Source organism: Culex quinquefasciatus, chromosome 1 (genome assembly GCF_015732765.1).
Source record: "Culex quinquefasciatus strain JHB chromosome 1, VPISU_Cqui_1.0_pri_paternal, whole genome shotgun sequence".
NCBI classification, from domain to species: Eukaryota; Metazoa; Arthropoda; class Insecta; order Diptera; family Culicidae; genus Culex; species Culex quinquefasciatus.
This window is the reverse complement of record NC_051861.1, coordinates 90,354,943-90,366,529: the sequence shown is the minus strand read 5'-3', so window position 1 is coordinate 90,366,529 and position 11,587 is coordinate 90,354,943. Positions and strand designations below refer to the sequence as shown.

Genomic DNA, 11,587 nt, shown 5'->3' with positions numbered 1-11,587 from the left:
GTTTGCTCAATAAATTGAACATAAAATAGATTGACATTGAATTTATTCGAAGCTGATCGTAATGTTTTTTATCAGCTCCACACGACAATTTGATTATAAATGGGTGACTTAATAGGGTTTATCTCAAATGGATAGATACATTTTCAGAATATTATTTATTCATCAAAAAAATATTAGTACTCATAAGCTAACAATATCTTCTACAAATACAAACTAGTAAATATAAAGTTTTTTTTAACTATTGAAACTAATGGCACACACACATTTCTACAGAGTCGTAGCACAAGGATGCTTGCAAGGATCATCGGCACTGCTACCAGCGGACGATGCTCCGGAAGCATCGGCCGAACCTTGCGAGGACCCTCCGGAAGATCCAAGTGAAGCGTTCAGAATCAGACTGGTAACTCCGCCTACGACTGATCCCACAATGTTGCCGATGAATCCGAAAAAGTCCGATCCGCCCTGTTGAAATTTAATAAAAGGTTAATCATTTAAACTTTCCAAACAGATTACGATCTAAGTACCTTGTGCATATCTTCCATAGGGGGATCACCCTTCCGCTTGGCATCCTGGAGGCCCGTGAAGAAGTTTTCAATGAATAGTTTCGGCTTCAAGGGGGCATCTTCATCGTCCGGGTCCTACGAAACGAAAGAAAAAGGTTAAAAGCAATTAGTACCAATCAAGACCTCGGCAACCCTCGGTGACCCCTAAGTCATCATTGAGTTTGATCAATGGCAAATCAATCGAATTGGCACAATAAAACTTGTTTGTAGTGATGTGATCTCCACCCCTTCCCCCTTAGCTCAGTTAGCGTACACGCACTAATTACAGGTCATCAATGAGCAGGTGTCAAAAGTCAGATCCTCGTCGGTGCTGATCATCTTTGGTTGGAGTTGGTGAAGCTCTCCCAACCATGGTGCCACGTGACGTTAGGATGTTTTACAGTTAAGGTGAGTGTATTCGTAGTGGTCTTCAGGTCTGAAGATTCTGAAAACATCCAGTACAAAATCCAAATCAGAAAAAAAAATTGCAGATGATTTTATAAAATGAATCACCCTTTTAATATTTGGTTTCAATCCAAACAAAGCTCAATCTACCCAATCATCTTCACCATTTATTTTTCTCGAGACCATCTTCGTTGCACAAATACGCAATCGGCCAGGTTCGTCAGCCAGTCCGTCAGTGGCTGCGCCAGTGCTTTAAAGCAAAATATCCAATTTCACTACTGCCCTATTGCCACAGCAATTTAGAAGTGCGCTCGACGACGACGACTTCAACGACGGCGGCATCCAACCGAGCATGTACTGACCCCTGCCTGTTCATCACACACTCATCAAAGGAGAACGATTACCGCGTTTCATCACTTTATCGTAAATTATATGCATTTTTTGTTGAGTTTTTTTTTTCTTAATTTTTATTGGCGAGTTGGCGTTCAACTCGTGCCTTGCAGTTCGGGGGGTTTTCCACAGCTTAAACATTATTCATGCGTTGTGATCGGTTGACACAAATGCGTTTATAGTTTTAAATTGAAATTATTTTGACATCTGACCTTGCAATTTCATTGTAAGTTTGACGTTAGATTTTTATTTAGTAATTTTGATTTCGAAAAAAAAACTTTCAAATGTAAAATGTGCCAACAGACAACACCACCGACAAGATTTGAGTCAGCTGTTTTTTTTTGTTTGTTTGAAAGTTGTCTAGAGTTATGACTGCTGGTACGGAGCAGCAAATTTCTGCGTTTGTTGCCCATGTTTATAGTGCAGATCACTACTAAAGTAAGGCTTGTGCGAGCCTGCAAGAGTCAGAACCCCTCCACCACTGATGGGGAAGGGTACTGAAGTGTCATAAAGTTAGTTGTTTTAGTTAATGTACGATGTAAATGGAACTGTCTCTCTCGGCCAGGTTGAACTTTACTGCGAGTATGAGTAATCCCGAGGTGGTGAAATAAGAGTGTGGAAATGGACCACATTATTACCGGTGAATTACTTTGAAGCAACTTTGTTCATTAATTCCTTGCTTGCCTTAAAAGTGAGATTGAATAATACTTCACTGAATTAAAAAAAGTATCAAATTACTAAATTCTAGGAATTTTGCCATTTTTCCTTATTTAGTAATCGGGTTTTTGGATTACTTAATAAGGAAAGGAGGCAAAATTCCTAGAATTTAGGAATTTGGTACTTTTTTTTTTATTTCAGTGTTTGAGACGATTCATGGCGGACTTTCAATATTTGAATTATACTAAGGTTGCTTTGGCAAAATTTCAATACAAACAAAAAAAGTTTCTATTGCAAATACTTCGTCTGTCTGAAATAATTTTTTTGGAATTAATTTTAAAGAACAATTCAGATGTTTTAGATTCTAAGAGTTATTCTCCTCAATATATTCGTCTTCCAACATTGACACGCAAAACTCGAAAGTACCTACTATTTTTAGCTACCAGTTCTGAAAAGTTGAACTTTTTAGCACTCAAATGGATGCTAAAATAGTAGTTTATGCAACATGTTGCAAAAAGAGGATTTTTTCAGCACGAGTCGTACATTTATCCAACGAGGTTCACCGAGTTGGATAAATACGAAGAGTGCTGAAAAATCAAGTTTTGCAACGAGTTCCATACAACATTTTTTGCATTTCCAAAAAACACACACTGAGTGAAATTTTATGTCAAATTTTCATGTATTTTGTCAATAAATCGTTTAAATCAAACAAATGTTGAAAATTGTTACGTTTCGAAACCAGTGCTGAAAAGTAGAACTTTTCAGCATTTATTTTGAAAAGTGTTGCTATTCGATTCTGTTATTTTGGTACAGAAAAGTAGGCTATTTCGTCGTTCAAGAATGACAGGAAAAGTAAGTAGTTTCACGACGGAATTGCAAAAAGAACTTTTCAGTACTTTCACCTTCAGCGATAAAAAGTAATCCGTTTGGTTATTTGAGAGTTACAGGAAAAGTACACGGATATAAATCCAGTTAGAAAATCCAGTAACTCTATGTTATCATATTTTTTTTCGATTTTGGATGCAATGCTGTCAATTTTGAAAACATTCACAGTGAAATCGAAAAAATACGATTTTTGAAACATTTCCATGTTTTCAAAATCATTAAATATTAAATATAAAGTTGGTATTCTCGTGCTCTCGCGAGAAAAATTTCTCTCTCTCGAGTTCTCACCGCGAGTCTCGAGCTGCCGAGAGAAAGTCACCGATTGCCCTTCTTCTCCCGCTCGCGAACGGGCTTTCTCGCGAGCCAGAATTTCCCGTTCGTGAGAAGTTGAACGTGTTAGAAACGAACAAAAAACAACACAGCGATTGAAGTTACACCTCTATACCATCGCCTAGTACGCATTCATAAACCTGATAAACAAATTGCTAGCTTGGTACGAACGGTTAGCACGAGGCGCTCGCGGCGAGAGCGAGAACGCGAACGAAAATGCGAGCGCGAGCGAGAAGAGAAAAGTACTACAAGTTCTCTCCCTTGCTTGCGAGTGAGAAATGACTTTCCTTCTTCTCGCTCGAATTCCAACACTGGATATCGGATTGGCAACATTTCTATTCGTGTAAGTAGTTACAATAATAATAATAATTTTAGACCACATATCGGAAAAGGATGTTATACCAAAAAGAGAAAAAAATCATAAATTCTTGTTTATTATGCAGATCGAAATAAAATATTGCGAAAGAGCAATTATCTAAGAAATCTGTATTTTTTATTATTTTTATTTTTGTATTTTTTAATCATGCAGAAACTTTTTTGGTGCATTCGGTATGCCCAAGAAGCCATTTTGCATCATTAGTTTTAGTTTCCATATAATTTTCCGTACAAATTTGGTAGCTGTCCATACAAAAATGATATACGAAAATTCAAAAATATGTATCTTTTGAAGAAATTTTTTGATCTAGTTGGTGTCTTCGGCAAATTTGTAGGTATGGAATCTTGATTTGCAAAAAAAAAACCCTTTTTTTTATTTATTTTTTCTGATATATTTTAGGGGACATCAACTTTTCAGAAATTTTCAGAATATGCAAACAATTTTGGACCGAGTTATGAAGTTTTGAATCACTCCTGATTTTTTTTTTCATTAATCGAAGTATTGGTCGCAACAATTTTTCAACTTCATTTTTCGATGTTAAATCAAATTTGCAATCAAAAAGTACTTCAGTGAAATTTTGATAAAGGTGCACCGTTTTCAAGTTATAGCAATTTTTCAGTTAACTTTTTTAAAAATAGTCGCAGTTTTTTTTAATTTAGTGCCCATGTTTGCCCAGTTTTGACAGTTTTTTTTTTTGAAAAGCTGAGAAAATTCTCAATATTTTGCATTAGTAAACTTTGTTCATACGACCCTTAGTTGCGAGATATTGCCATGCAAAGATTCAAAAACAGGAAAATTGATGTTTTCTAAGTCTTAAAATGTGGAAATTAGAGTCAACAATCTTCGAAATCCATGTTATGGTACAATATTTTTTTTATAAATCTGAAGATTATGAACTGAGGTAGCTGCTCAAATTTTCCATTTATTTTTAAGTAATAATTATTGAACTTACTTTTATTTTAAATTTTACTCACTGAACTTAGAGCTGCAATGACCGATCCGAGAAAATTTCCAAAGAAGGCTCCGTTATTATCCTGCAGGACACACAATTTGTTGATGAGTTAAAATTAGTAAAACCGTATCACCTAAGCTACACCTCAGTTCTACTTTAATCATAAAGAAAAAATCTTACAGCGCCACCTCCGGAGAAGCCTTCGATGGTAATACCTACGTAGCTTCCGAGTACCTTGCCAAAGTTCTCGTCACCCTGGTTTGAAATTGATTGAATTTAGTAAAGATTCCGTTTGATTTAAGAAGAAAATGACATATTTACTCCTAGTAGACCGGCAAGCAGACCGGCACCGGTTCCCAACAATCCTGGAACGTCCAAACCTCCTGGCTGAAAAGTCATAAAATCACATCGCATCAAATCACTTAGCATAACCCGCAACCGATCAATCTCACCCCAAATATGTTGGTGACCGCCGCCGACAGCGTCCCAATCAGCGCTCCCACATCGGACCCCTCGTCGCCACCACTCAGGCCGGCAATCAGTCCCACCAGACCACCGGGGGCTTCCTCCTCAGACTCGGACTCGGACTCGTCCCCATCTCCCAGGGTGACGGAAACTCCCTGCCCGTCACCATTCTCCTTGCTGTTCTTTCCGGCATCTCCATCTCCGTCGCCGTCATCGTCATCCTGGCGCCGCCGAAAAAGAGCGTCGATGTGGTTCTGGAATGAAATTGGATGGTTTACGGTGTAACTAAATAAAAATTGCTATCCAAAAATAACCTCCAAATCCCGCTGCACCAGTGTGTCGTAAAAGCTATAATCCGGTAGTTTATTCATGGCCATCGATTTCTTGATGGCGGCCGTGTCCACCTGGCCAATCATGTTGTGCAGGCCATCGTCCCGTTCCAGATGCTGAACGGTCTGCTTGACCTTGGCGCCCAAGTCCCGGCGCATTTGGTTTATGTGGCGGTTTACGTCGCGACGGATCTGGCGCAGGTTGAGTTCGGTTTGGTTTGGGTTCAAGTTGGTGGGACTCTTCTGGATCAGGTTTATTCCTGAGGAGAATTTCTGATGCTGCAAGGAAGAGAATATCAACTTTTCAATAAGCTATAAAGGCTTCATCCATGAAGTACGTCACGCTAAAATCAGCCTAAATTTACCCCCTCCCCCTTGTCGCGCTTTTTCTTTACTTACCACACGCAATGTCACACTTGCTCAGACCCCCCCTACCCCCCTTGAGCGTGACATAATTTATGGATGACACCAAAGTTTGAAGATCTGGTCCCCCTTTCCAAACCTAAGTAAATTATTATGATTTTTTTTATGTTAAATCTAAGCAAGTTTGGATAGAATCTATGTCTGGATTTATCATTCAACTAGTCTTTAGAAAGGCCAAAAGGGGATATTTGGACGCGAACAAGCAAAATCACTCACGGTGTGCTCAGGGGAAGAGAATCTCTTTCTGACAGTAAGCTTCATTATCTCCTAAAAAACAATGAGTAAAATAATCTCCATAGCAACGAAATAGAAGTTTATGCATAAAGTTGCAAAATGATGATTTTTACAATCGTTCATGAGTACAAAAATGTTCAGCCATAGATGGGAAAAGCATGTGTTTACAAATTTGAAATGCAAACGTTTTGTTTTTGGTTTTATAATCAGAAACTTTAAACAGAAATTAGTGTCAAACAAGAATGTCAAACCTTGAAAATCATAAAAAAGTATTCTAAATTATTTGATGAATACATCACGCAACACAAAGTTTCTAAATTAAATACATTGTACACGAATGCATTGAGCAAACAATATTTGAAAATAATACAAAAACCACATCGATGTCACCATGTTATTCTTTACTGGCACTATTATCCTAACCCAAGTAGCACTCACAACTTGTTGACTGTTGAATAATAGTTATACAACTGCTTTTGATCAACATACGAGAAAAAATTTCAACGTTAGTTAAATAACAGTTTGTTTCACTACTTGTATGTAACTCTTGAGATTTGTGCCACAAAAGTGCTAAAACATAGTCAACTTCACTTTTTTCCAACTTTAACACACAACATAGAGAATATTTTCACATGTTTGGGAGGGTTTTTTGAACATCAAAGTGCCGATATGCCAAGATGCTGCTCCCTCATCTGCAATGTTTTACTCGAAAACAATTTGTTGAATAAAACAATATTGCACTGACTGTTTCACTGCTTATCTAACATTGTCAGGTGACGGCATCTTCTGAAAAATGGGTGTGGCCAACCATTCTATAAATAACCTTAGAGTTTCTCTCTATGTTACACAAACGTTATAGGAGAATAGTTTGTATAACTCATGATCAACAAACGTATTCAACTTGACATTGCGTGTTATTAGTTGGTGTGAATTCGTACGTCTTTCTGTAAGTTTTTTGAAAACTTTTTCTTACTCTTGTCTATTCCATAGTTATAAGTAATAACTCTGTTATACACTCAAACCCAGATGGTTTGACACCAACTGTTGTCGAACGAACGGGGTCACTTTTTAGTTTGACACCCCTTTTACACGGAGCTCACACACACTACCAAACGTTTGTTTTGATAGTGTGCGTGAGCACCGTGTAAAAAGTGACATTTCGTCTCTTTTTAGTTTGACTTTGACCAACCAACGGGGTACAAACTAAAAAAGTGTCAAACGAAAAAGTGACCAACCACCAGGGGTTGAGCGTATACCTAAATGAACTCATTGTAACTTGGATTATTCACAAATAAAACCGAATTGAATTCGTACGTGAGGAATTTAGAGTTACAACAATGACAGTTGATACAGTTTGTTATAACAAAGTTATAAAGCGGAGTTATAAAAACTGACTTGAAACAAACTTTTATAACTTAATTTCCAATGACAGCCTTTTTTGGAGTTAAGTTGTAAAGCTCACTGCTGTATAACAAATCTGACAGCAGCCTTCTTATTGACGCTTGGTCCAGCTAGTTTACTATGAAGCCTCGTGGAGAGATGTGGAAGCGCGCCTGGACCTGCCGTGGAGATAACAACAAATCGTCGAAGTCTTCGGATCGAAACTAGGGAAAGAAGTTCTTCAAACAAGGAAAATCAAAAAGTTTGGAAATACGTTTATCTGACAAGTGTGTTGCTTGGGAAACCCTATATTGGTTGACTAACGTCAAATTATATCTTAGAAAATCTATGAAACTTAACATTAAATACTTCGAAGCAAAATAAAACAACATGAGAAAAGGAACATACCTACTGGGAAGGTTCAATCCATGTAGTGTCTTTTTAAAAAAAACCCGATTTAATATCACCAAAGGTGAAATAGAGCCTTTCTTACAAAATGATGAAACTCCGAAAAATATATTGGTGTAATTAATTTAACAGAAACATAATGATACCATCCAGTGCGGGGTACGTGGCCGAATGGTTACGCTGTCCGCTTTGTAAGCGGATGATTCTGGGTTCGATTCCCATCTGCTGCAACCTTCCATCGGATGAGGAAGTAAAATGTCGGTCCCGGCCTTGATTGATAGGCCGTTAAGTCATTCCAGGTGTAGGAGTCGTCTCCATGCCATAAGTACAAACAACACACCAAACCAAGCCTACTCCGGTGGAATCGCTGGCGGCGGTTGGACTCGCAATCCAAAGGTCGTCAATTCATACACTGGGGTGGAAGGTTCCTTGGAGTAGAAAGAGGTTTGGGTGCTCTCCCCATTCAAGCCTTCGGACTCCTAGGTTTGAGCAGAAACTTGCAATAGAAGCCACAAAAGACCCGGGGGTCGTTAATATGGATGGTTTGATTTTTGAATGATACCACCCAGTGAGAATTTGTCCTCAAGCTTCGATTTTTTTTTAGACTAAACCTCACATGCAATTTCTTTTTAATTTCAAAAGAACATTATGGGTCGCAAGATAATTATATTTAATTCAGAAAAACTTATTGGATTGACATTATTAGAAAAAAATAAAGGGTACTCGGTCTTTAATGTTAGTCTATGATTAACTCAAAAAATATGTATCGATAGTGCACTTTGTCGATCTATTATGAGAAGAAAGAAAGAACACTTTCACGTGCAGCGTAAAACGCGCAAGCGTAAATGAGCTGGCTTTTATGCTTCGACTTGACCACCTGTCGATCTTTCGAGCGATAACGAGCCGGGACTTTGAAATTGATCTTCAGTGTATGATTCTGTATAAAACCAAAAATTTAGTGCGTAAAAATAGGGTAAAAATAACACGAAAAACACTTATATGGCTATATCTCTGGAAATACATTTTGGAAAAGCTTTAAATTTTGGGCCCAAGCAGTTTATGGCGCATATTTTCAAATGACTTTTTGTTTGAAACTGAATTCTTTTAATTTGATAGTGTTATCTGTAAATTTTTCGAAAAAATACCTCTAAAATGGCTTTGACCACATTTACTGGTCGAAAATTGTGAATCGAAAAATTAAATGTTCGTCTCTGACCCCACGGCTACAAATCTGAAATATAAAAGTTGTGGGTTTAACGAGAGGTTTTCCAATGATGGAAGAAACAAATTTTTAAGAGCGAATACAAGTATTTCAGAAAAGAGCTATCAAAAATTAGGCTTTGAGTTCCGGGTTTCGGACCAAAATTCAATCGAAAGAGCGCGGTTAAACCTTCAATTAGTAATAGGATTTTTTTCTGGGACGATTCCCCGCTGTACATGATTTTTTAAGATTTCTGAAAAAAGCGTTTTTCCAAAAGTAAACCTTAAACCTTTCTTTTGTAAGAAAGGCAAAAAAAAGACAATTACACCGTCTTTGCAGACTGAATACTAAACTTAAACGAGCCAAACATTGAACGAAAAGCTCCAAGAGGATAAGGCGGGATCGAATCCGTGCCCCATAGCAACTTAGGAATATGCAGCCGAAACCGCTAACCACCGCGCCACGAGACCCTCCAGGGGAGTAATTTTGTCGACTCCAGAGCAAAAACAAATCAGATTTGGGCTCCCTTTCATGATTTTTCTTTCGATGATCTCATTGAAATTCCGTTAATCCAAAGAACCTAGGTGGGGGAGGGGAGTGATCCTGACTTTCCGGAGATCTTCTTGAACTGGAACGACAATTTCATCAAATCCAAGGATCTCCACTACATCGGAGACTTGATTCAGGAACAAATCCAGAATGCGAGAACATCAACAATCCCTTTCCGAAAACCGAACTATGCATATCATCGAACGGGTTACAAAACGCTGAAGGGCCAGATTTTTTTTAATTACACGGAGCAAAAAGAGTTCCCAAAATCGTGAACAAGCGTTCATGAAAATGGAAACCACGAACAAAGTGTTCAAATTTCATGGTACGTTTTTCAAAATCGTACCATGGGATTTGAACACTTTGTTCGAGGTTCCCATTTTCATGAACGCTTGTTCACGATTTTGTAACTCTTTTTTCTCCGTGTATAGAGCTTAAATACAAAAAAAAAACATGATTTGTACAGTTTTAGTTATACAATCGACACATCCGAGATCATGTCGATATTTTCTGACCCAACCTGGTCAATCCGGAACAGATCACCGGTGGCCAATGGGGGAGAATTCTGGGATATACAAAGATCCCTATCCTTATAATATTTAATAGTTAATTGTAAATTTACCTCCGTATTTTACACTAATTTTGTAAGAAAAAGAAAAATAACGGCCACGACCTAGCAACGACACTCGTAAAATTGAATTAAATACCTGAGGTTTCACGCGTTTTGCCATAACCCAATGTGTACCATCGCTTTTGTAACCAAAATTACTCGAAACTATAATAAATAATAACAGTCCTAAGGGTATCATTACAACCCGCAATAAACATTCCTCTCAACGATCCGATCAATAACGCTCCATTTTCACTGCACTCATTCAGTTTTACTGCAAAAACCCTGGCACGAAAGGTCACTCCCCTGCCCGTGGGCCCAAGCCACACTCAAATTAAACATTTAAAAAAAATAATCATGCAAAACTGTTAATTACAGCCTGCCATCGTGGCCACACCACCTGTGTCGATCGATACCGATCCTTACGGCCCGACCACTCCTTAATTAACACAGCACTCCCTGCACCCATACCTCGGCCAACTTCTGCATCTCCTTGCGGTACTGGTCGTAGGTCATCGTCTTCTTGGTGGCCAGTTCGAGTGCCCCGCCGAGGATTCCGAGCGCGACCTTGTCCCGTTCCATGGACCGCTCCAGGGCGGCCACTTTGCGCGACTTGACCTCGGGCCGGGACACGTTGAACGTTTGAACGAGGTCCGCCAGCTGGTGGGTCAGCTTGCGTTCCATGTCCGCTTCGCCCTGGACGGCCCCGAACAGGATGCCCATCGTGGCGACCCGCTTGAGGTCGCTGTCCAGGGCGGAGATCGAGGTCAGGTTGAGGGAGGAGGTTCCGTTGGATGGTGTTGGAGCTGGGAGTTGGGTTATGAGGGGTTGGGGGAAGGACCTCGCGTACGCGATCACACACAGAACAAGGGGAAACTTGAGGAGCTTCTTCATCGCGGATTCACTTTCGAGAACGTCAACGAGCACTGTGGGAGGTCGGTTGACATGGCGGTAGAATTTATAAAGAACCCAGTGGGTGGTCAACGGTTTTCCGATTTGAAGAAGGGTCAGGATGTTGGGAAAGCTCTAATCGATACTTTGTGACAACTTCAAGCAGTTCAATTGCTGGGGTAGCCCCTTCGATTGAGGCAACTCCAGTAACTCCGTATACTAAAAGAGTTGCGAAGACCGGTAGTAGCCACGCGCAAGAATTGGTCAACCCTGCCGTGTTGTTGAACGTGGCACTGTTTCTGCCGGATACGCTCGATTGGAGTTTGGTTGAACTGCTTGTTGATGTCTGAGGAATGCAAAAAGCTCTGGCGCCACCGATAGGGCGTGAAGTCAAATTTTAGTGTGGTATCGCGGTTTCATTCATGCATTTTTGTTGCAACGTTGGTAGTGAAGGTTAGTGAGTGGGTGCTTTAATTGGAAGTTAATGATTTGCAAATTTGTTCGGGGAATCGAACTCTACACTCTATAGTGAAAACTTCTAGAAGTTTTATGCAGAAAGC

The 11,587-nt window shown here is 39.3% G+C and overlaps 1 protein-coding gene across 1 annotated transcript; it reads right to left on the bottom strand.

The window, feature by feature from the left end:
* Window positions 1–226: 226 nt before the first annotated feature.
* LOC6054682 lies at window positions 227–11,030 on the bottom strand. Its single transcript, XM_038265925.1, has 8 exons — window positions 10,608–11,030; window positions 5,317–5,610; window positions 4,990–5,256; window positions 4,859–4,924; window positions 4,718–4,792; window positions 4,560–4,619; window positions 525–638; window positions 227–462 (listed from the first exon to the last, which is right to left on the bottom strand). Exons 1-8 carry the CDS (start codon window positions 11,028–11,030, stop codon window positions 268–270), a joined length of 1,494 nt encoding a protein of 497 aa, XP_038121853.1. The 3' UTR covers window positions 227–267.
* Between the last annotated feature and the right edge of the window lie 557 nt (window positions 11,031–11,587).

Excerpts from the sequence above, each read along its gene's own strand:
- LOC6054682 (XM_038265925.1), bottom strand. The coding sequence starts at position 11,030 with ATGAAGAAGCTCCTCAAGTTTCCCCTTGTTCTGTGTGTGATCGCGTAC. Across the intron at positions 5,257-5,316 it reads TGGTGCAGCGGGATTTGGAG|AACCACATCGACGCTCTTTT; the intron begins GTTATTTTTGGA and ends ATTTCATTCCAG. Across the intron at positions 4,620-4,717 it reads GCTTCTCCGGAGGTGGCGCT|GATAATAACGGAGCCTTCTT; the intron begins GTAAGATTTTTT and ends TGTGTCCTGCAG.